Raw genomic sequence first — 24,981 nt, 5'->3', positions numbered from 1 at the left:
CCTTTGAATCTGTGTCTGAGGAGGCAGGTTTGGCAAAAACTTACCAAGTGTAAACCAAGTTATTGACAAACCTGGAGTTGGTTCTTGGAACAAAAGGTGTTAGCATAATGCGGGAGCTCGGCCTCCACTTAGGCCTCCCAGAAGGCGGAACACAGAGGAGAAGGGCATGAATTCGTCCATGAGGCCAAGCACATTTTAAACGCATCCATTAAAAAAAAAAAAAAAAAAAAAAGGCAGCCTAGGTGGCTCAGCGGTTTAGCACTGCCCTAGGCCCGGGGCCTGATCCTGGAGATCCAGGATCGAGTCCTGCATTGGGCTCCCTGCATGGGGCCTGCTTCTCCCTCTGCCTGTGTCTCTGCCTCTCTCTCTCTCTCTCTCTCTCTCTCTCTGGGTCTCTCAAGAATAAATAAATAAAATCTTTAAAAAAATAAAAAATAAACGCGTCCATTCATCAAATCCCCGCATGAACGGATTCTTCTAACCCTTGTTTTGCGGATGGGAAATTGAGTCAGAATGGTGAGTCAGCGTGTCCAACGTCACACACAGCTAGTGTAGACCTGAGACTTGCATGTAGGTCTAGCCCAGTGGTTCTCGGCTGATGGCGATTTTACCCACCAAAAGGCATTTGCCAACATCTGGAGACATTGTGGGTTGCCACAACTGGGGGATGCTAGTGGCATCTAGCCAGAAGAGACAAGGAGGTGTTGACATCCCACAATGCACAGGACAGTCCCCCACGACCGAGAATAATCTGGCCCCAAAGGTCACTAACGTCAAGGCTGAGGACCTAATTCACAGCTTAGCCTAGAAGTGAGCAAATTGGCCTGAGTGACACTGTGAGTTCCCATAAACTGGCCCAGTTATTTTACTTTGCTTTTTAGTTGCCCTTTAAAGGGAGGATGTGGGTTCCAAGGTTAACGACTCTTTCTCACATGGGGCAGAGCCAGGTCTCTCCTAGTCCTGAGCTCCGCACTCATTGTGATTACGTTGCATTTTGCACCTCCCATCTCGAATGAATAAATTCCACATGTGGGGGGTCCCCGGGGTGAGGGGCCCCAGCCTGGCTCACGGACCCCTATGTCAGCAGGGTATGGCAGTCAGTGTCTCACACATGCAATTTCACTTACTCCTTCACAGAACCCTGCAGTGTCAGACGTGCTCTGCCCATTTCACAGCTGAGGAAAACAAGGACCAGTGGGGGCGGGTCAGAGACTGGGCTCGGAGGTTTCCGATCTAGGGGGGAGTGTTCTTTCCTCTACCTCAGGCAGGCAGCCCTGGAACTTCCTCCTGGATCTGTGAATTTCTGAAGGCATCTAGGACATCCTCCCTGCGTTTTCATTATGAGTCAGTTCTAATAAGGGAGAGTGGGACCGAGGACCCTTTCTCCCCATCCACGTCTGATGCCACCCTCCATCCAGAAAGGGAACACCAGCTGGCCGGCCAGGCAGTAGCCCCAGCTTGACGGTGGCGGCCTGACTCTCTGGGGGCCTCGCCCTCTTCTCTATTTCAAAGATGTGGGTGTGTGGTCTTCTGTTCTAATTATTTAAATGTTAAGAGTCTGGCAGGGCCCCTGTTTTGCCTAGATTTGCTTTTACTCTCCCAGAGATTAACGTCTTATCATTTGCTTTCATTGCCTTTTAAATTTTGGGTGAAATTTCTTAAGTGGTACAAATAGCACATATACATCTTCTCAGTAAAAAACACCCTCCAGCAGACAGTCTGGTCGAGCCCCAAGTCCCCGATGGCCTAGCCCCTTCTCCCTCGTCCCATCCCCACGCGCGGTGACCAGAGGTAGACTTCGGGATAGGAATCCTTCTGGTCGGATTTCCACATGGACCTCAGAGTTCACATGCCGTTGCTTTTTTCCGCCCAACAATATGCTGTGGGTAGTATGTCCACAACAGTGCACTCCCCCTTAGACTAGAATTCTGCAGCTCTACGTTTGGGTGGTTTCCACTGTTTTTGTTTTTAGAGATAAAGCCACAATAAGCAATAAACATCTCTGTCCCTAAGACGGCTGCCTACGTATCAAACTGCTTGCTTGAAGGATGTGTGCATTTAACATTGACGTTGCAGGTGGATAAACTGCCCTTCAGAAAAGTCATTTCCACTCCCAACCGCACAGCAGAGCAGTGAACCCCATGTGAGTCCCTGACCCCAAAAACCCAAACCAAGCCCTGACTCCATCAACCAACTTTTTGCCCATCTGATAGGCAAAGAGATTTCCCTGTTACGAATCTCATTTTCCAGTTACTCATGAGATAAGGTTGAAGACAGCCTTTATAACGTCTCCCTATTTTAAAAATTGGGTTTGTTTTTCCTTAATTATTTGGAGGAGGTTTTTTGTTAACATATTAATCCTTTGTCCCTTATATTTGTTGCAAGTACTTTCTCTGGAGAGGCTGGTTCTGCTTTTGACCTTTGCTGCTGACACCTTTCAATACATAGATCTTTGCTCAGTGGATGACTTGGCCTTGGCTCCTGCCAAACTGGGAGCCAGCGTGTGGGGGGATGGGGACCACCTTCGCTTTGCTTTTTTGGGGCAAGACTGCAGGATCAAGCATTTAGGCACTTCACATTCTTCTAATAGTTTCCAGTGAGCAACGATTAAAAAAAAAAAAAAAGGCCCTGCCTTGTTTCCCTATTCAGCACTAACAAGTAGTTCTGCTGATGGGTGCGTAATTTGACATCTTTATTCCTTAAATCAAAATCAGGCAGTGGGGAAATGCCTAACTGGGAGAACAGAGTCCAGAGCCCCCCCCCCCCCCATCCCAAGCTCTGGTGGTCTAGCCAACTTAGGGCAGGAGTGTTGCGGGGAGGGATCCCTTCTGAGCCCTTGAAACTCTGCAACCTTATCCCCCACCCCTCGCCCCTCACCCCTCACCACCCCTCACCCCCATTGATAAACCCTGGTTTATCAATCTCGTCTTTCCAACCCCAAAGGCTTTACCTGAGGCCGTGGACGGAGGCCAGGGGAGAGCTGCTGGTCAAACAACCTTTGCAGAGACTCCAGAGAGGGGAGGGTCCGAATGACTTCGCTAGGAGCAGGGGACAAGGTGAAGGTCAAGGATTAGTGAGGAGCCGGATGAGGCACGGCAGGCTTCAGCTGGAGGGACGGTCACACCCGGTCTGGCAAAGGCAGGGATCCTTCCCAGAACAAGCCCGGGCGAAGATCCAGGCCTGCCAGGGCTGGCTCACCGCCCCCACCCCCCCCCCGGACCCCCACGTCTTCTCGTTCCCCCACCCAAACTGGAGTCGTGATGCGCAGACCTGAGTTCCCTCTGGTCAGCCAGACTCGGAGCCTGTAGATAACTGGGACACAGAATTACAAAACTACTTTGAAATCACTCAGGGATCCACGGTTCCCAACCTCGTGTTTATAAGAATCGCAAACACACCGGAGTGTTAAAAATGCAAATTTCTGGGCCCCAACCTGATTTGGTCTGGAATCTGCATTTTAAATGTGTGCCCCAGGGGCTTCCGGGGCTGAAGGCCTGAGCATTCTGGTTCAAATCCCCTCCTCACTGCTGAGGTTGACGCCTGGAGAGATTTTGCTTTGTCTGACCCATTGACAACTCCTACAGCGGAGCTTCACCCATTCTTTGCTCCCTTCTGTCTTTATTGTTTTCACATTGTTTCAATCACAGCGGCAGACGGTTTTGAGTTCTCTTTTTCACTCATTACTTCACCCCAAACTTCATGTTTTTATATGTTTAACATTCGGATAGTTTCAAAATAGTCTATCGGGTAAATGTGCCAAAATGAATTGCTGGATATTTGGGTTATTATTTTTTTTATTTGGGTTATTCTGAGATCATGGCCATTACAAATACAGGCTGCTCCGAACAACTTTGTTCCTATAGCTTTTCTTATTTTCAATGACAATTTTATGGTAAGCAGATATTGTGGCTCTTGATCAATATTGCCCAGCCTTTGAGTGATGGTGCCCCTCACGGGCCACAGGCACTGTTCGAGCCCGCTCCTTGGAGGTGCTTTCTGCATTTGTTGTACGATCTTCTTTTCCTCTCTCCTTTAGTGGGTATAACACTGCATTTCACTATTGATGCACTGCTTGCGTGTCTTTAATTCAATGTCATTAAATATTTTCCTGCAAGGTTGGTTTCTACTGTATTTCTCTTTGTATAAACTGTTAGTGTCCTTTGTCAGTTTCCTGATGGGGATTTTTTTTTTGAATAAAAGTTCTTTTATTAAAATATTCTGTAAAGTACATGGATGCCAATCCCAGACCTTTCTGTTATCTATACCGCACAATTATTCCCAAATAACCTGCTGGGGATTTTGTTAGACTTTTTAGACATTGGTATAAACTCTTCACACATCGCTTTGCTTTTTATTCAGTCCAGGTGTTGTAAGGATTTTTTTTTTTCCATTCTGTTATTGTCATCCTAGGTAGGTTGGATTTCATTGTAAGGCACTGTATACATTCTAATTGTTCTATTTTTCATCTTTTCCTTGGTAATTCTTTGCTTGCCTTAGTTAAAAATTTATCAATCAGTCTTTACTAGTACGCAATTATTTGCTCATTTAAAATTGGTTTCTCACTGTTTTAAGAGTTATATATAGGTTTTTCTTGTTGATATTACACATTCTTAATTCCTCATCTAGAATTTTTTTTTTAATGAGTGGTGGAATTAAGTTCATCTTTCTCCGTATTGCTATTCAGTCTCAACAGCACGTGCTCTCTCTTCCATCTTTCCCTTGAGCTAGTCCATTGCACGAGCTCTTTTTAAATATGGTAGGATTTGTTTGCAGTCTCCATACCATTCATTCAACCGGATAAAAAATCCAGAGAGCTCCCAGTATAGCCGGGATCTCAGATTTACAAAGTCACGGTTTGGGGAGGGGGATGGTGTTACAGCCCTAGGGGTCACTTGTGACTACCTTCAGGGGACCAAGGGTGGGGTGGAAAAAGCTGATTTGCAGGGTAGGGGGAGTGCTGGGCAGACTGGGTTCTGGGTTTCCCCACCCCCTCTGCCAGAGCTCCTGCATCTGTTCATGCAGTGATATTCCATTTAAATGGTCATTGTCAGAAAAGAATTCTGGGTTAAAAAAAAAAATTCCAAGGCACTAATTATGAACATGCTTTAACATCAAATAGAACTCTCTCATTGTCCTTTTTCAAAATGATATCCTAAAAACACAAATACACAGACACAAGCTGAATCTGTAGGTCTTTCTAAGAATGACACTGCTTTTCCTTGTATTTTTAAACTTTGTAAAAAATTTAAAATTTTGAGGCACCTGACTGGCTCCCGGGTGTGTCTGGAAGTGTTGGTTAGGGTCCGAATGACAAATGACACATTGAGACTTCAGCTGGAAGCCTTAAAAACTGACATCATCGGGGATCCCTGGGTGGCTCAGGGGATCCCTGGGTGGCTCAGCGGTTTAGCGCCTGCCTTCGGGGCAGGGCGTGATCCTGGAGTCCCGGGATCGGGATCGAGTTCCACATCAGGCTCCCTGCACGGAGCCTGCTTCTCCCTCTGCCTGTGTCTCTGCCTCTCTCTCTCTCTCTCTCATGAATAAATAAATAAAATCTTAAAAAAAAAAAAAAAACTGGCATCATCATACAGAAGGGATTTGTCGGGGGGGCATCACAACCACTGGCAGGGTCTCTGGAAAGCTTGTCCAGCGTCAGGTCACCAGCTCAAGGGAAGTCAGGGGACAAAGCCAGAGTGGGCTGCAGTCCTGGGGTAGGTCAGACCCTTAGAGACAGCTAATTAGGGGCTCAGACCCCCTGCCTGAGCCCTCCCAGAGGGAGCACGGCCTCTGCCTTGTTCTCAGCAAGCTGGTTCATTGCCCCAAGGTTCCCATCAGGTATCCAGCCAGCACATCCAGTGTGGTCCAACCCAGAACTCCAGGCTCGGAAGGGACGCTCTGATGCCTTGCTGTTTTCTTAACTTTTGCTGTCTCTATTCTTTGCTTCCTTTGGCAAAAAAAAATAAAAATAAAATAAAAAATAAAAAAAATAAAAAAATTAATTCCCATACAGTGAGAAAGCAGGTGATAAAGGGCATCTCTTTTTCTTTTGTTAAAATGTTTAAAGGAATAATTGTATTGTTTCTCTGTCAGGTGGAACTGGTTTTACACTGACACTGACGGCATTAGTAACAATCTATCCTTTTTTTAAAAAAACGCTTTTTTAAAAATTAGAAATGACTCTTTTGGGGGGTGCCTCTGGGTGGCTCAGTCAGTTAAGCATCCGATTCTTTATTTCAGCTCCTGTCATGATCTCAGGATTGTAAGACAGAGCCCCACATTGGCCTTCAGATTGTCTCTCCCCCACTAAAAAAATGAAATGACTTTCCTTTTTAATTCACAGGTCTGTTAGGACACCTATGCAAATGACTCTTTCATGTTGTAATCGTGTTTTCTTTACATTGACTCTTCTTTGAAGTGACTTCTTAGATAAAGCCTCCATTTTTCTTTCTTTCTTTCTTTCTTTCTTTCTTTCTTTCTTTCTTTCTTCCTTCCTTCCTTCCTTCCTTCCTTTCTCTTTCTTTCTTTCTTTCTTTCTTTCTTTCTTTCTTTCTTTCTTTCTTTCTTCTTTCTTTCTTTCTTTCTTTCTTTCTTTCTTTCTTTCTTTCTTTCTTTCTTTCTTTCTTTCTTTCTTTTCTTTCTTCTTTCTTTCTTTCAAGTAGGTTTCACACCCAGGATGGAGCCCAGTGTGGAACTTGAACTCAGGACCCTGTGATCAAGACCTGCCCTGAGATCAAAAAGTCAGACGCTTAATCAAGCTACCCAGGTGCCCTAAGCCTCCATTTTTCATATTACTAAATTATATTTATTAAAACATTATTAAAATATTAAACACTGATATTAACAAATGAAAGTGGATACAGTTTTATTTCAGGCTATTATCTTGATTAGGCTTTTGGATTTGAACTGTATTTTTCTTGAAGACTGAATTAGGTGATTTTTGTCATTCAGGAATAATTTACAGAGTATGGTCATTATTTGTTTCTTGAAACTTCAAAGGAGGGCACTCATGGTAATTTTTATGTTGTATGTAAAATATCTGTTCAACTATAATTTGAAGATTTGTAGCCCTGTGCACTGTCTTTGTTTTGCAAATCTTTAATGCAGACTATTAAATCTCTTATGTTCTAATATTTAAAATTGTATGGGTGCTTGGGTGGCTCAGTTAGTTAAGCATCTGATTCTCGGTTTTGAATCAGGTTGTGATCTAAGGTTGTGAGATTGAGCCCCACCTCAGGCTCCCTGCACAGAGTGGAGTTTGCTTCCCTCTCTCCCTCTGCCCCTCCTCCTGCTTGCACACACTCTTCCTCTTTCTAAAATAAATCAATAAATCTTTAAAATAAAATAAAATAAAATTAATACCTAATAAATACCAATAAAATTGTAATTGCCTTTTTTGCTAATTTATTTCTGGTTTTATTTTTACCATTCTCCCTACCTTCCCACCCCTACCCTGCTCTCTTCCTTGCCAGTTCTTGTGATTGTTTATTTACTCAACAGAGATTTCTTAAAGACTCCGTTTTGTTCACTGCAATATCTCCGGCCCCTAAAATAGTGCGGGCACGAATCCTGCACACATTCAATCTCTGTGCATGGATACTGAGTAAGCAAATGTTTCAGATACTTTGCTAGAAGTGGGAAATATCAAGGCAATTAGGACTTGACCTATGATGCCTTCAAGAGTCTCATGGTCTGGATTCAGTTTGTCTGACTCATTCTCGTACTCCCTTTTCCATAACAGAGCATTTAAGGCTATGGCTTTTCCTCCAACTTGTGCTTTGGCTGCGTCACACAGAGTTCTTACTGAGGCAGTTTGATTTCTCCGTGGCGCCCACACCTACCCCATGTAGGTTTTCCTTGTGTCAGTTTCTTTAATTCAGCTGTGATTTAGGAGGCGGTCTAAAAGTGTCCAGGTGGTTGCGTGGTTGTGGCGAGTTGTCTTCTTTATTTCTATTTTCATCACATTGTGTTCTGGGAGCATAGAATGAACACTTTCGCTTTGGGTGTATTCATATCCAGCTGCTCAGTAAGCTGCTGGGTTCTTATTTTTAAGATCACCAGTGCTCTAAGATTTCAGGCAAAAAAATTCTTGGATCCTTATTCAAGTAAACCCACACAATTAGGACATTTTCACAATTGTTTAAAAATCTGCAAAGACTCCCTGTGCTCTTGAGTGACGTCTAGGGTCAGTTAATCCTAGATCAGTAGTCTTCTCCTTGGAGATTCCTGCTTCAGAATTTATATCAGGCAATGTGAATAATATTAAATATTGCAATTTTTCAGAGAAGTGGTGCTGTTCATAATTACTCACTTTCTGAATTCACCTTCCCTTGTGATTTAAGAACTTTGTAAGAAGAGACTTAGATGGTGCTATTTGGTTATTCTGCTAATTGGATCCTTCTGAGGCTTCTCAATACCTGGATTTAGGTCCTTTATAAGTGTGGGAAAAATATTTTCTTTTATATATATTTACCATTAATTATGTCATTTTTTTCCTGCTTCTTCAAGAGCCCACACTATCAGATCTGGGTTGAATCTCTATGTCCTCTTTCCAAAAAATAACAATTTTTTTAAACACATGCTCTTCACCTATCCTTAGTTAGGTTTCCTGTGTTTTCTATATATACATCCCTGACATTCTGCTCTGTTTTGTGATTTAATTTTCAGATTTGATTTGAAAGCTATGTTCTCATGAAACAGTTATAATGCTGGTAAAGTATTTTTGTTTTGGGTTTGTTGATTAAAACTTTAAGCATGGGGCACCTGGGTGACTAAGTTGGTTAAGTGTCCAACTCTTAGTTTTAGCTCAGGTTCTGATCTCATGAGATCAAGTCCTGCATCGGCCCCATGCTGGGTGGGGAACCTGCTTGGGATTCTCTCTCTCTCCCCTTGCCTACCCCCACCCCTCGCATGCAAGTGTTCTCTATTTCTAAGAAAAAAAAAATCATAACCCCACTCTCATTAATAAAGTACCCTCTTCTATACTTGGACATTTTACTTTAAAATTCCACTTGAAGTTCTTCTCATTTCTCCATTTCAAAGGTTACCAAATATTTCCAGACTCTAGTGACTTTGTTCTCTATTCTTTTTTCTCTGCAAAAGTTTCTGTCTGGTTCTAGAGAATCTAACTTGGGTTTCCAAATCCTCCTTGAGCCTTTGTGCTGCTGACATTCAGATACACCTGGCATGACATTTTGTAGGGGAGGCTCTTGCATTGTGTCTCACTCCTTAGTTCTCTGTGACCTTCACACTAAGGAACATTCTTACTGGGCCAGGGGGTCTGAGTGGATGGATCCAGTCACCTTTGGTGCCATCCTCAGCCCTTCTTCCAGCTTCTCCTGCACCCCACACCTACACATCCAGCCTGGGCCTCCTTCTCCTTTCACTCCCCACTGCGGTGACCTCACCCCACTTGTCTCTCATCTTTAAGTACCAATTGCATGCTGCTGAGTCCCAAATGCAGACCTAGCTCTGAGGTCTCCAGGGCTCGAGACTTCTAGCATAATGTCATGATTGGCGGTTCAGCTGTGGGTTGCCTAAGAGCTCAGAGAAAGATCTCCCCACAGCTCCATACCCTCTTCCTGGCTTCTACTTTTGCAGTAACTGGCATCATCATCCACTCAGCTGCTCACACCAAATGGACCTAGGGGTCACCCTCCATTCCTCTTTCCCTGATCCTGCATCCAAACAGGCAGCAAAATGTGTGAGCTCTTCCATCCACACTTGTCCTAGGTCACACCACTCTCATGCCTCCATGCCCTTGGGTCATCATCTTTAACTAATACCTACAGAGCCATTCCCCTGCACCAGGCATTGTCCCCAAACCTGGGACTCAGCAGGGAGCAGAACACACACAGATCCCTGCCTTCCCTTCTCTAGAGCCGCCCACACATTACAACCCCTGAGCTCTGAACTCCTCTTCTGCTTTGGGTCAATCTCCTGAGATCCATTCTCCACAAAAGTTGGATCATGGCACGATCCTCTAAAATCTCTACAGAGTCTTGGGATGTATACATGCCATGGCTCCTGCCTAACATTGCCAGATAAAACACAGGACAGCCAGTTGAATTTGAATTTCAGATAAATGATGGGTAATCTACTAGTATAAGTATATTCCACCATTGCATAGTATATACTTATACTAAAAAAGTATTTGTAAAAAAAAAATAAAATAAAATAAAATAAAATAAAAAGTATTTGTGATTTGTCTAAAATTCAGATTGAACTAAAATTCATCTTGTGCCTGGTCCACCCTATATTCCTGCCTCTCCCTGACCTCTGTTCCTAACATTTTCCTTCCCTCATTACACTCTAGCTACATAGACTTTCTATTCCTTGTAGGCTGGCCTCATTCCTGCTTCAGGACCTTTCTTCTTGACATCTGTCTGCTAAATTGCTGGATGGCTAGCTCCCCCTTACCACCACTGTCCTAGCTCCATTACCACCTCAGATAGGCCTTCTTAACCCACAAGGGATGCTAGTATCCTCCCACCCAACGTCTCTGTCATTTTTGCCTGTTTTATTTTGTCATAATGCTTATTAAAATTATCTTTATTTACAGACAATCTATTATTGTGCTCTTCACTAAGACATCAGCTCCAACAAGGTCTAAAAGAGCAGAAATCTTGTGCATTCTGTATCCTATACCCAGAACAGAGTACAGAGGAGGCCCTCCATACATATTTGTCAAGGAAATGAATGGCACACCCAACAAATAAATGAACTGAATACCTGTTCCAAACAGAATGGTTTGAAAACTGCAAGTTCATAGTTAAGGATTGGGAAACATAACTGCATCTATGTAAGATCTTCTAAAATTCCAGCCTCCAATTAACCAAGTCTCCAAGCCCGGCTATGCTTTTGCCTATGAGGGTGAAGACAGGTGTGTAGGGGACATTACAGTGTCCCTAATTCTACTAGCAGTTAACTATTCAGTAAATAAAGATGCGGAAGAGCTGCAAGCCAAAGGAAGCTCTTCCCAGGAACACAGAGAAGTAAGCATGCTGGGGAAGCAGCTGTGTCCATAAAGTGAGGTGACCCAGATCCAGGAAAGTGCAGGCAGGGCCAGGGCTGAAAAAGCACCCAGTGCCTGGGGGAGGCCAGGGGAGAAACTGAGAGGGGTGTTTCCTCCTGGACAAGGAAGCGGCAAACAACAGGACCTCCACTGGAACAGAAATAGCTTATTACCAGTCATCATGCAACTGTGTCTCTTAAAAAGAAAGTGCCATGTGTGTGTGTGTGTGTGTTTTCCCTAGTGATAAATGATTTATAACAACAGCATCAAATGGAAAAATAGCTCTCCAAGGAAATATATAAAAATGATGGCTCTAGGTCCAATTGGCTGAAACTACATTAGTTGAAAGCCAATTCACTGAAATGAGACCTGACTGGCCAATTTGATGCGTGCTCCATTTGTCAAGGAAAGTACTTGTTAAATTTACCAAATGTACTGATTGTGCTCTTAAGAGCCTTTAAGAGGAAAGTTCAATTTTATTACTGATGAGGAAAGATTCTTTTTTGCATATTAACTAAGCCAAGATGGATACGGCACCAGGAAAATAGACAAGAGAGCTCTGAAGCTGCTGTATGTTTATAATAAAATACGACACGGTATAGTCCAAGAAAGCCTCACCCGCATAAAATGCTGTTTTTCCAACCAAAATGTTGACCTTTCATCTCTGATGGGATTGTTTTGGCTCCTTATGATTTCTCTCAGACGCTTCTGAATGGTGCTTTCTATTTTTTCAAGCATTTTAAAGTAGTCATTTGTTCAGATCACACTGCAGCCTTAAGTTTGCACTTCTATCAATTAAGATGTAATTAAACTTGAAATTCATTTTAGCACTAATTAAGTTAAAAATGCAAAATTCCAAAAATCTAAAAGAAATAGGAATTTTTACCAATTGGTCATTCAATGAATTCAGTATCGGAAAAATATCGGAAAACGAAAGTTTTGGTGAACTGGCCCGCTTTTAACAAACTGCCATCACTGGCCCACCCTCGGCCATCAGCACCCATGCAGAAAACAGGCTGACTTTAATTTATTTCCTCTTGGAGCCCTTCTGTGCCTGTGCATTGTGTCGGCTGCAGCAAGAAGGAAGATTAACAGCAAAAGTCTTACTGCTGGATCCTGAGCAAGTGTGAAAGGGCCAGCAGTGTCCCTCCCACTCACCCCTTCCCACAGCAACTGGCCTCAAATTAACTTTAGTTTAAAAAAAAAAAAAAGCCACATTTCAAATACCATGAAAACAAAACCTTGAAACAACCACAAGGATTTCTAAACCCTGCCAACTGCCCAATTATTCTGAGTACAGCAGAGGTATCTGGACAGCCAGACGGAGGGCAGGGGTCACTCTAATGAGCTGATTCTCTCAGAGGACTGTCCCCTCGGCCCCTGGTTGGAGGGGGGGGGATGTGCCTTCCCCACACAGCCATTACCCATAGAGATCCTTGCAGAGGACCATAGTCAGTTTCTTCAGATGAGGGAGGCTGCTGGAGCCCGTCTTCACAAAGTCAGAATCCAGGGCGAGCTGAGTGCTTAAATAATCTTGGATGGCTTTAAGATGCTCTTCTGGAAGCCTGAAAATAATAGAAAGAGAAACATGCTTCTTCTGTTCCTTTGGCCACAAACGCCAATGGTAAAAGAAGAAATCTTGATTCTTGGAGTCTCTGGCTGGACACTGTCCTTTAGGAGAATATGTGCACGCTCCTGGATGGTTCCCTTGGTCTTACTGAAGGGGCAGAGAAGTAGGTCTGAGCAAGACTGAAGGATCTGGGGAGGGGGGAATGCCTCTTAACCCACCCATAAAGGTATTTCCCAAGCCCATATTTGGAAGGGATACTGGCTGGAAATGCTTATCCTTTATAAAGAAGACAAAACAACTTGGAAAACGTACAGCAGATTTATTTCCCTATCTCATCTGCTTCTAAAGATGGCATTTGAGGGCCGAGGGATGCATAGGGGAGAGATGGCAAACGGCCCTACCTCACATATCAACTCCAAGTTCACAGCTGAAGGCTACCTGGAGCTCTGTGCTGAGGACGTTCTGAGCTGTCCTGGGCTCCACGGGGAAGTCTGTGTGTTGAGTGATGGGCTGGGAATAAGGCAGTGGCCCAGGTGCCCTGCCCTCTCCCTCCCACCCTCTCGGGTCTGGCTCATTCCCTTCAGTAACCGGGTGGGTGAGGCACACGCAGGCCCGGCAAGCGCACTGTGCCCAGTGGCCCTGCAGGGGCAGAGCCCAGGCTGCATGGCACCAGAGCTGTCTTGGAGGTCTGAGAGTCCCTCTACATTCTTTTTTTTTTTTTTTCCCTTTACATTCTTTTGTCCAGCACCATTTTTGTTTGTTTGTTTGTTTGTTTTTTCCTGGGTAAGCTGTGAGTCTTTAGTTCCTATCATGATTAAAATCAGAACCACAGCCAATATTTCCTGGGCATAACACTGCACTCGCTGTGCCAAGCACTCAATGCCCATTTCCCCTTTAGTCCTCTAATCAACGTGAGGAGGTACTTGTTATAATTATTCCTATTTTACAAAGGAGCAAACTGAGAGGAAAGGTTATTGGATTTACCTGGGTGAAAAAATTGTTACAAGCTTTAAAAAGCTTTGTTCCAACCTTGACATACAATCAAGTTGGCACGAGAGGGCACAGGTTTTTTTCCTGCAAGATCTTTGAAAGAATGCAAAGCTCTTGCTCTTGAGGCTAGAAGGGCCATTGGCCATTTTGACTTACTGAGATTGAAAACTATTCACATGCCTGTCACCCTAACACTGAAGGTTAATCTACGCTCATTCTGGGTCTTGATGTCATAAAAATCCAGTTTCTGCCCAAGTCTGTTTCTAAAAAAGATAAAACCACTCCCATGGTTTTAATATACATATTTTAACGGTTCTAATGATTATTGACTCATAACTCTGAGACCACGAGCGCTCGTCATAGGAAGTGGTCTTTGTTAAGATGTTCCTTGTAGGAGAGTGTGAACATAAAGATGTGAACGCTCCTCATCAGAGAAGCCTGATTTCACTCCAACGTCCTAACGACAGCCTAACTGATTAGATCTAATCAACTTGCACAAAAGACTGTGCAGGTTGTCTTATAATTAAGAAAAATCTAAAGGCAGTCCTCCGTGTGAAAAGCTATGTTGTGTACAAAATAGACTGACTTTCAAGTACAAGGCCGGATCTCGGTTTGTCGTGACCCAGAAGAGCCCTGAGGACGAGCACTGTCCCATCACCATGCTCTATTCACTCATCCCCAGCTCCAAGCAGAGGGTTTAGGAGGGCTCCACTGCCATGTGTTAGCTGAAGAGCAAAACCAGAGAGAGCCCACGAGCCCCCAGCCGCCCCCCGCCCTGCCCCTCTCAGGAGGCTGCACAGAGCCTTGGCTGCACGCCTCGTCCCTGCCCCACTGGGCCACTGGAGGCCCAAGAGAACACCTGTCCCTAGAGAGGAGGGGCTGACGAGGAGATGCCAGGGAGTTGGGGGCAGGGGGCAGATGGTGGCACCATTTGGGCATCCTTACTTATTTCCCCAAGGAGCTCTCTCTATCCAGCATCTACCCTGGAGAGAGGTAGAAACTCAAGGAAACTGAACAACAAACTCTACGCAGAATAGCTGAGCAAGTATATTTGTTATTTACACATGTGTGTGGGGTAATCCTGATAACATACCTGTATTCAAAACACTGGATACTTAGTTATTTGATAAATAACACAAGTAATGCAAGGAGTGTGCAGAGAATATAACCTGGTGGGCCTAGAGCAGAATCAAAGGAGATTCAAAGTGGAACTAAAAAAAAACACCAGGTATCTTAGCAACCGGGGGGCTTGTGTGCACCTTCAGGGATTTCCTTTGTATTTTGCCAAGTAGGATGGTAGGAAGGAAGCCCTCAAACTGATCCTTAAAGCTGGGGAGATGGCTTGAGCCCTGCCATTAGCATTTTCTTTGTTGGGGGCCCTTTTTCTCACAAAGAAACAAAAAATTCTTTTTAAATGTTTAATGCATGGAATTCACTGTGTACTAACTTTGCAATTCATTCAACACACATCTGGGGGTGCCTACTTTAGGCCCAGCTGGGCACTGGGATGCAGTTCTGCTCCCGGAGCTTCCTTCCGGTTGCGGCCACCCCCTGGCCAGTCTCGCAGTCAGGGCCTGTGGTTTGGCAGGACAACTGACAGCCCTCCCGGGTGATCCTCCCACCTGCAGCATCCAGCCAGGGAAGTGTTGGGCCCGCGGGGAGAGAAACAGGAGTACGTGGCAAAGAGGCTGCAGGACCCCATGGCCATGGAACAGCAGGAGCCAGGCAGCAGAGGGGTGACCTGGGCTCCCTCCCACCTGCTGCTGGGAGGTGGGGAGGGGGTGTCCAGGCAGCAGAGGGGTGACCTGGGCTTCCTCACACCTGCCGCTGGGAGGTGGGGAGGGCGGGGTGCTCCACAGCAAGCTGTCCTAGAGTGGAAGTGGCACTCTCGGGAGTGAGCACAGGGTGAGCTGCCTGGGTGTAGTGGCACCCAAGCCTGGCCCTCTGAGAGGCCTGCCAGCCGGGAACTCACCCACTAGTGTCCATGCTCTGCAGTCGCTGAAACAATGTTTCGGAAAAGCTCGGCCTGCTGACCTCGGTGGCTCTCAGATTCTCGCTCAAAAGAGGGACCTCCTTGGCCTCGCACAGCCCGGCAGATAAAGGGATGTTTCTTGGTGGCAGCTCAGGGGGAGACAGGACACCTTCTACACAAGAGAAGAGCAGTAACACCATCTGGTCCGAGCACTAGCTTCTCCCAGAGTCACCCACCTACAGAGGGCTCTCTTGTGTAGTGGGCCCTCCCGACACGCGAGGCGCATCCCGCATCCCGGCCACTGTGCCCGGGTATAGACCCCATCTGTGCATGCACTGTCCCTCCCGTCTTGGCTCTCTGACTAGATGGGGAGCCTGCCAATGGCAGGAATCTGGTCTTTGTGGTCTCTGGTCCTGGGGTTTGGTTTGTCCCATGGAGGTGCTCAGCAAACACCTGCCAGCTGGGGTCAAATGGCCGGGCTGGGCAGGCTGTTGGCCTTGGACAGGTGGAGCCAGCAGCCCTGGAAGGATGGCCAACTTGTGGGGCTGAGGCAGGGGCCCTGGAGGGGGCAGAGGCCCAGTTCCCAGGGCAGGGGAGCCAGGGTGGGAGCAGGTGGGCCCAACCACACTCTTCCTCTGTCTCCCACCTCGGCCTGCCTTTCCTCTGCTTTCCCTCCAGCCTCTGCTCTTCTTCTCTCCCTGCCAGACCCTAGGAGGCAAATATAAGGAAGCGAAGGGCCCCCTTCATGCAGGGAACTGAAAAGTAAAACAACTTGACTTCGGCCTGGGAGAAGGGGCTCCTGCCTATTGGCCTTCGGGGGAACTTCCTTCCCGCGCACACCACCAATGGGCAAAGGGGCTGAGCCTCCTACCCGAGCCTCTTCCCGCACCAAATGGCTATGCAGGGCCCCCGCCAAGGGCTGCCCGGGGATGCTCCCTTTAGAGGACAAGCTCTTCACATCCGCCCCTGGCCTGAGGTTCTTTCCATGGTACAAGTGTGTTTTGAGCCCTGTGGTGCCCGGCAGCACCTTGAGAAGACCTGAGCCAGATCGGGCCCCCTGGATCCAGGGGGCGTGGGGGCGACTGTCACACTGCTCGGGTTCAAGCCTGCCACTGTGCCTCCTTTGGGGAAGCGAAGCCAGCAGTCACAAGACTGGGTTTCTCTTCCCAGCCGTGACAGAAGGTGTCGGGGTCCTCCTCCAGATGGCCACCCAGAAAGGCAGAGGCCAGGCCCGCGGGCCTGAGGGAGCTGAGGACCCCAGTGTGTGACGGGCATCTCTGTAGGACGGGTCCTCGGCATCGAGGCCGAGGCTTGGGCACCTGGGGGCAGCTGGGGACATGCGGCCATGGCGCAGAGCAGGGGAGTGACCCGGACTCACACGGGCATGCGGCAGCTCCGGCTCTTTCTGATGAGGGCACCTGTAACTTAGTCGAGGGAGGTGAGGAGGGGGCACGGGCTGCCTCGGTCCTCGGAGCTGCGGTCCTTTGGAAACACTCTGCCTGGCCCCCACCTCCTCCACGGAGAACCCTGGCCTCGGAGTCCATCCTCTGCCCAGGCAGCCAATGAGCTGTGCAGCCACTCAGAGCGGGTCCCCAGGGAGGTGGGAGGAAGGTGGGCGAGGGGTCCCCAAGGCAGCCCGCGGGCGTGGGGTGAAGGGTGCCCAGCACCTGGCTGGCAGCAGCCCGCAGGGACAAGCAGGAGCCAGCCCAGGGACCTCAGCGGCTCTGGGGGTGACCTGGGAGGGACCTGATTGTTTCCAGGCCTTGGGATTTAGGGGGAGCCTGGATCGGGTGATGGGCTCAATGACATATGTCATGTTTTCTGTTAGGCAGTGAACTCTCAGGGGAAAAGAGTGCGCCATCCAGGTGGGCTTCCAAGCCGCAGTGTCCTCTCTGCGGGACTCCTGTTTGATTGCTCTGTGGCCCTCCGCTGTTTTAGGGGGAGGCCTGCCTCTCACATACTTCCCAGGGGCTATAACTTTCTTTGACTTTTAAAGATGATATAAAGAAACACCTCTCTCTTTCCAGTTAGATACAAGTATTTCCTCCTTCATTCTCTCTCTCTCTCAATTTTTTTTTTTTTAAAGATTTTATTTATTTATTCATGAGAGACACAGAGAGAAGCAGAGACACAGGCAGAGGGAGAAGCAGGCTCCATGCAGGGAACCCGACCCGACGTGGGACTCGATCTTGGGTCTCCAGGATCATGCCCTGGGCCAAAGGTGGGGCTAAACCGCTGAGCCACCCGGGCTGCCCCTTCTTCATTCTCTGTATAGCGAAATGCAGCTGATTGTTTTGATGAGGTCGGCAGCTGCGTTTATTGAGTGCTTATGGTGTGCTAGGCTCTAGGCCCCACATTCACTGATTCATGTGATGACACCCTGACAGGTAGATATTATTTTTACTGTTTAAGAGAAGTCTGTGATTCAGAGAGGGGAAGCAATTTACTCAGGTCACACAGCTAAGAAGCTGGCAGGCAGGAAGTCTGACTTAGGTCTGTCTGACCCTGGAGCCTGCTTTCCTAACTTGTCCTTGGTTACCATGTCACCCTCTCTCCCTCTGATAACCAGACCCACCTAATCTACGAGCATTTGTGGTGAAAGAAATACCCCGGGACTTCCCCATTACACATCCCCCCCACCCTTCCCTTCCATCCCTTCCTACCTGTCTCCTCCTCTGGCTCATCACCTGCATCCTCCTCCTCCAGGGGCACTGGATATTGCAGGTGGGTCACCAGACCCATGTTTTCTTTCTTGTAAAACTCGATGAGCTGGTCCAGCTTGGTGAAGAACCTCATGGGGACACCTTCGGACGCCTGAGGACAAAATCCCAAACAGAAGTGCATTTGAACTGGCTAGGACACCACCTAACTACAAGGGCCATCTGCAGTGGAGACCAACAAGGCTGAGGGAGTGACCTTGATCCAGAAAGCCCTGGGCTCCTATGCAGTGTCTGTCCACCACACCCACACCCTCACATTCTGTAGCCAGCAGCCCCCAAGGGCCAGTCTGCAAAATATACAAATAGGACAGTTTTAACAATTCTTTTTCTTTGTTTTTTTTTACTTTTATTTTTATTTTTTAAAGATTTATTTATTTTAGAGAGAAAGAGTATGGGAGTGGGTGGAGGGGCAGAGGGAGAGAGAAAGCATGCATAAAAAAGGTGGGGGGTGGCACACAGGGAGAGAGAATCTCAAGCAAACTCCTTAAGGAGTGTGGAGCCCAACCTGGGGCTTAATCCCAACACCCTGACTGAGATCAAGACCTGAGCTGAAACCAAGAGTTAGATGCTTAACCAAATGAGCACCAGGTGCCCCATTTTAACTTTTATTTTATTTTATTTATTTGCTTACTTATTTATTTTTTAAAGATTTTATTTATTTGAGAGAGAGAGAGAGCGTGAATGCGAGCACACAAACAAGGGGAGGGGCAGGAGGAGAGGGTGAGGGAGACTCCCTGCTGAGCACAGAGCCTGACTCAGGGCTTGATTATGACCTAAGCTGAAACCAAGAATCAGATGCTAAACCAACTGAACCACCCATGCAACCCATTTTTAATTTTAATTTAATTTAATTTGTTTATTTGCTTACTTATTTTCTAAAGATTTTATTTATTTATTTGACACAGAGACAGAGTGTGAGCACACAAGCAAGGGGAGGGGCAAGGGGAGAGGGAGAAGCAGACTCCCCAATGAGCAGAGAGGTTGATGTGGGGCTCCATCCCAGAACCCTGAGATCATGACCTGAGCCAAAGTCTTAAGATGCTTAATTGACTGAGCCACCCAGGTGCCCCTAAACTTTTATTTTAAAAAGCATTTTGTTTTACAAGTTACACGTTTTCATCATGGCAAAATTTAAAAATAAAGAATTAAAAAAAATGTACCTGAAGTCCCAAACCCCAAAAACCTTTTTTAATATAAAAGAATCAGTTTTTCTAAAATCAGTGTGTGTGTCATGAGGTAATTATTTTTATTTCTCCTCACTCCCCAAGATAATTTATTTTTAAACACAAGGAAATCTATTCTAGCAATTGTTTTGCTTTTTTTTTTTTCCATTTCTTAAAATTCTGTTTCATCAAAACTCAGAAAATGGTGAGGCAGCACAATATTTTTCCCTGATATGTATCTCTGTTGCTGATGACAGAGGAGCCTGCAGGTAATCGTGCAGTGCTGTTCAACTGCCCTGGGACCAGGTCTCCTTCACCCTGTGCATTGGCTCCAGCAAGAAATTCAAGGTGGGCCCTGGCAGTCAGGCCTGCCCATGGAGGTCCCACCCACGGAGGCCCTGCCCACACCTGGGAGGTACCAACCCCTAGGGCTGGATGGGAGAACTGCAAGGAGGAGACTGACCTCATTAATTCTGTACCCTACAGCTTCGAACCCAACATGCCTCAAAGTCCTGTCCATCCTCCCTGTCTAGTTCTTGCCTGCGTCTCCTCATGTTCCCTGTCTCAAGGAATGGCACCATCATATCCTCACTGGCCTAGGCAGAAACCCAGAGGCATCTTGGACTCCTCCCTCCCTCTGGCACAGAAGGCAAAGATGGACAGTGGGAGGCAGGGTGCTCTGGATCCAGCCAAGAAGAGGCTGAGTGGGGGTGCAGCCCTGGGTGGAGGAGGAAGATGTAGCTGGGCTCCGGCGAGGAGCAGCTAGACAGGAGAAAGGGACCAGGCTGCTGGTGGGTACAGGGATGATACAAAACGACTCCCCCCTTTTGGAGGGGGCTTCCCTGACCTCAGAGTGCAGCAATCCTAGTCCTCACACTAAGTGCCTGTGATTCACCTGCATTATCATAACAACCATCTCGTCAATGGCGGTCTTATAATTTTATTTATTTATTTATTCATTTTTAAAGATTTTTAAAGATTTTATTTATTCATGAGAGACACACACAGAGAGAGAGGCAGAGATATAGACAGAGGGAGAAGCAGGCTCCATGCAGGGAGCCCTATGCGAGACCCCGTGATCAGGACCTGAGCCAAAGGCAGATGCTCAACTGCTGAACCACCCAGGCGTCCCTGTAATTTTGTTTTTTATTTTCTTCGTTTTTAAAAGTGATCTCTACCTCCATCACAGGGCTGGAACTCACAACCTCAAGATCAAGAGCCGCATGCTCCACCAACTGAGCCAGCTGGGCACCCTGGGAGTCATGTAATTTTACAATGAGTTGAGAAGGTGCCATCGTCAGAGTTGTAAATCAGAGGTCCAACTGCTCACCCGGGGGCTGCCAGCTGCCTTCTTGCTGAAGGCGCTGGAACTGATCATTTGTGGGAGAGATGGCCAACAGGCAAGGAGTATGGGGTTTGGAAAGTCTACCAGGTTGGTGAATTCATTGGGTCCGGCTTAGGGTGGCTGGACCATCCTGACTTGCCCACCTTCAAGTCAGGCACCTATTGCTCCAGCATGGTTAGGACCAATGGAGGAGGCTGGGGTGGTGCCTTGGTCCAGGGGTCTTCAGGGCTACGGGTAAGTGAGATCGGTACAGCAAATGAGGCAGGAGGACCCAGACTGGGACAGACCCGGACATCTGGGAGCAGACCAGGACTCAGACCTGCCCCTGAGCCCCTGTTCCTGGAGGTTAACCCCCAGTTGTTTAGTGAGGATGCATTTGCCCTCAACAAGAATCCACCTGACTTTTACCTTGACTCAGGGCTCTCCACTGGGCCTCTCATCTCTCCCAGCATGTCTGCGTACACCTGTGCACTGCACACTTATAAATCTGTACATGAGGCTATGTATTTGTGTTTGTGTGGTTTAAGCTATTTAATAAATGTACAGGTTGGTTTTTTTTTAATTCTTTCCAATAAGTTCCCTGTTGTCACAAAGCCCCAGGTTAAGCAATCCCTTCCAAGCATTATTGAACCAGAAATATCTGAGCAACAGCAGCTAGGCCTTCTAAAAAGTAACCAGAATAGGTTCAAAACCAAAAGTGAGCAGAACAACAAAAATGATTTGACGTGACGCAAGATCGATGAACTCAACTCTGTTAAAGCAGCCGTGATAGAAGTGTCAGCTTGTCAAAGAATTTACGCCTAAGGATGACAAGCCATTAGGCATATGGGAAAAGGATATAAAACCATCAAAGAAAGTCAAAGTGAACCAGCTCATGTGTGAATCTGGAAGGGGGTTCTCAGCCGGGAATGTGTGTTGGAGAGGGCTTACTGGATGTGGGGATTTAAGATGCTAAGACACATGTTACCAATATGCAGTCCTGAAAAGTTAAAGCATAAACTATGATATGCCACGAGGTGTAGACACATTTTATTTCAGAGATATTAAGTGTGAAAAAATAAGCATCTTCGGACTGATGAAATATGCAGTGTCTTAAGCATGCAGAGGAACGGGACACTTGAATATTAATCTAATCCCTACAGATTCATTGAGGTAGGAGGTGGGAGGGAGGGCCTGTGAGCCAGCAGCAGGTGCTGGGTGCTATTGGCAAGGCAAACCTGCTGGACTCTGCTTGTGCTTGGACTGTTCATGGAGGCCAGGGAGTGAGGGCCTGGCAAACCAAGGCTTCTGGCAGCCCAGGTGGTCCAGGGTCCCTTCCTGGACCTTCCTGTGTCCAAACCTCAAGGATGGTGGTGTAGCCTGTCTTGGGGGACAGGCAGGCAAGCCAACGAATGGCTAGCTACTGAAAGGCACTGTTTGGGGGGGATGCCTGCCTGTACCTCCCCAATAGCTCAGGAGAGGGAAGGACCGTGTAAAAGCATGGGGTGCTCTCTAGAAGGCAGGTCTACATTGGCAGATCCCACTCGGAGCAAAGACTCACTGTACATACATGGGTCAACAGGGAGCAGCCTGTCTCAATAGGCAGCACAGACATACAGACACAGAGGAAATGAGAGAGACAGGGTGCCAATTAGAGACCCAAACTTAGGGTCTCTTTGGAGGAGCTGTTCTCATAAGCATTTGCTGCTCTTGGCACTGAGATTTGAAGGGGTTCACAGAGATTCCTTTAAAAAATTATGTTTAAAAAAATAAAAAATAAAAAATAATGTTTAAAGTACATTCTAGAACAGAAACAGGAAGAGAAAAAGGTTGGAGTGCCCAGGATTATATAAGCTCTTGAGCTGGCCCAGGTTTGGGGTCAGGGGAGGGGGCAAGGGATGTTCAGATAGGTGGCAGGAGGTCCCACCTGGCCAGCACAGAAAGGAATAGCCCAGTTGTGGTGTTCTCATTCCTAAGCTGGACCTAGAGAGTCTCTCGGTTAAGGTAGGGTAGCCAAGAAGGCAAGGTGGGGTGGCCAACAAGGGGGTAAGTCTGCTCAAAGGGCAGCCAGACTTGGCAGTGACCCAACAAACTGGGCCAAGTCAATGCCAGGAGTAGGGAGTCAAGTGAACAGGGCATTGACCATGGGCCAGCAGGAACACTGAGGTCCCTTGGGGGTAGGGGCCTGGTCAAGTCCACATCCACATTACTACAGACCCTATGGTCAGGGGCCAGCTCTACTATTGCTATATCCCCAAATGGGGCTGCTGCAGGGCCTGACAACTGGAGGTGCTCGGCAATTAATGGCTGGATGGACCCACTGTTGTGGGGTCAGGATGTGAGTCACATATTTGGAGCCAGGAGAGATGGTCAGAGAGGACCCTATGTAGGTCTGGGACGGAAGACGCAAAGAAACGGTGTGGTGGGGCATTGGCAGTAGGGGGACCCCTCCTCCTACTACCCCGGACCCACAGCCCTCAAAAGTGCTGCCTTTTCAACAACGTTCAAATGCAAAGTGTTGACGAGAAGATTGTTACGTGTACAGCCAGGTCCTGGCAGGAACCAGATATCACATTCAACCAGGGGATTTGGGGAGAATTGAGTGGACAGGGTGAAGGGACACCGGTAAGAAGGGAGCAGGGTTCCAGAGCCTGCAACAGGAGACCAGTCACCACCCTGGGAGCACCCACGGGGGAGGAGCAGGCACAAGAACCCAGGAGCACTGTCTGGCAGGAGCCGTGGCCTCCTGTGGCCAGGGCGGGAGGTCCCGCACCCTCACCTCCTCCCCACTCTCATCCCCCTGTGCCTCGCATCTGCCAAACCCGGCTGGAGACGAGGGCAGGGGGTGAGGGAAGGTGGACCCTAACGGGAGACCCTCAGGGCATCGGGGCGGTGGCAACGAGGGACCCACAGGAGCAGAGGGAGCAGGCCTGTGTGCTCTGCGCCCTGAGGCCAAGCTTCCGGGGAAGGGGGGGCTGCCCTCCATCCTTGACGGTTGGGGCCTCCAGACTTTGTTCCTCATTCCGCAGCCACTGCCTTCCTGAAGAGATTTATCAAGTCATTTTGAAACAGAGAAACCCTGCAGCCCCACATTAGGCTGGTGCCGCGAACGTGAGCCCTCCGCGATCAGAGACCCCGCAGGGCAGGGCCTGCGGAAGGAGGCATTTCTGCTCTGCGGCCCCTGGCCTACCCTGATGGAGGGGGTCCTTCTCCCTTAGCAGACACCCGGAGCACCCCACAGACAGCGTGATTTTGGAAAAGAGCAGCGTCCCCTCTGTGCAGTCAGCCTGTCACTCACGGGTGGGCACAGAGCACACGGCCTTTTGGGGTTTGTGCCATCCAAAAGTCGCGCAGAAGAAAAAAAATACATGATAGGGGGTAGGTCAGGTGGTGAAGCAAAAACTGCTCTCTTCCAGGTCTCCATTAAAATCTCCGGGTCTATGGAAAGTTCCAGGCGCTTTCCAGCACTACCATTTCCACGAAGCCCTGCCCGCCTCTCCCAGCGGTGCTGGCCTTGCGCAGGTTTCTAAGTCCCAGAAGGAAAGGGACGCTGCGTGGCTCAGCCTCCACCGTCCGTGGGGCCCCTTCAAGGGTCGTGACCGGCCCCGCCACCGCTCCCGGAGACGTGCACACTGCACACGACAGGCCTCACGTTAGAAGGGTTGGGGGAACGGAATTATAGATTATGCAGCCGGGCCCTGCAGGGAAGGCCCCTTCCCCGGATGGCTGGCCCCCGAGCTTACCCAGGCACAGGACTCCTGGGGGGGGGGGTCAGCGCAAGGGGGGAGGGCCAGCCCCGCCCCAGGGTTCAGGAAGGCACCACCACCACAGTCTTTACGACAAAGGGGCCGCTGGATGTCCAGTGTATTGGAGGCTCAGGGCGATGCACGTTGAGAAACGCGGTGTTTCCAGAAATAGCTGTGACTCTCAGACACCGTCCAGAGGAAGGGCGAGCAGGGCAGGGAGGCCAGAGCGCTGGACAGGCTCAACTTTCCCAGGGGGTAACTCTAACGTCGGCCCCGTCTGGGATCTCTAAATGGGGAACTGAAAGAGGTCTAGCACCCAGGAGGAAGCCGACCCGGGGAGCAGAGGGGGAGCCCGAGTGGGAGCTGGGGGCGGGGTGCCAGGAAGCCCTGCTGCAAGGCACACCCCCCCGCCGCCCCCAAGCTTCTGCCCACCCTTGTTTTATTTTTTTTTTATTATTTTTTAAAGATTTATTTATTCATGAGAG

General features: G+C 48.0%; 1 protein-coding gene across 1 annotated transcript in view; it reads right to left on the bottom strand.

The window, feature by feature from the left end:
- The window catches only part of INPP5D (inositol polyphosphate-5-phosphatase D), a 119,261-nt gene that overhangs the window by 51,186 nt on the left and 43,094 nt on the right, over nt 1-24,981 (bottom strand). The window contains exons 3-6 of the mRNA XM_077869274.1: nt 18,207-18,357; nt 15,544-15,715; nt 12,436-12,576; nt 2,951-3,038 (exon numbers count right to left, since the gene is read on the bottom strand). Coding sequence (XP_077725400.1) covers nt 2,951-3,038; nt 12,436-12,576; nt 15,544-15,715; nt 18,207-18,357 — 552 coding nt within the window. The remainder of the gene's footprint in view (nt 1-2,950; nt 3,039-12,435; nt 12,577-15,543; nt 15,716-18,206; nt 18,358-24,981) is intronic.

This window comes from Canis aureus, chromosome 24, assembly GCF_053574225.1.
Source record: "Canis aureus isolate CA01 chromosome 24, VMU_Caureus_v.1.0, whole genome shotgun sequence".
NCBI classification, from domain to species: Eukaryota; Metazoa; Chordata; class Mammalia; order Carnivora; family Canidae; genus Canis; species Canis aureus.
The sequence above is the reverse complement of the archived record's forward strand: the minus strand, read 5'-3'. Positions and strand labels throughout refer to the sequence as shown.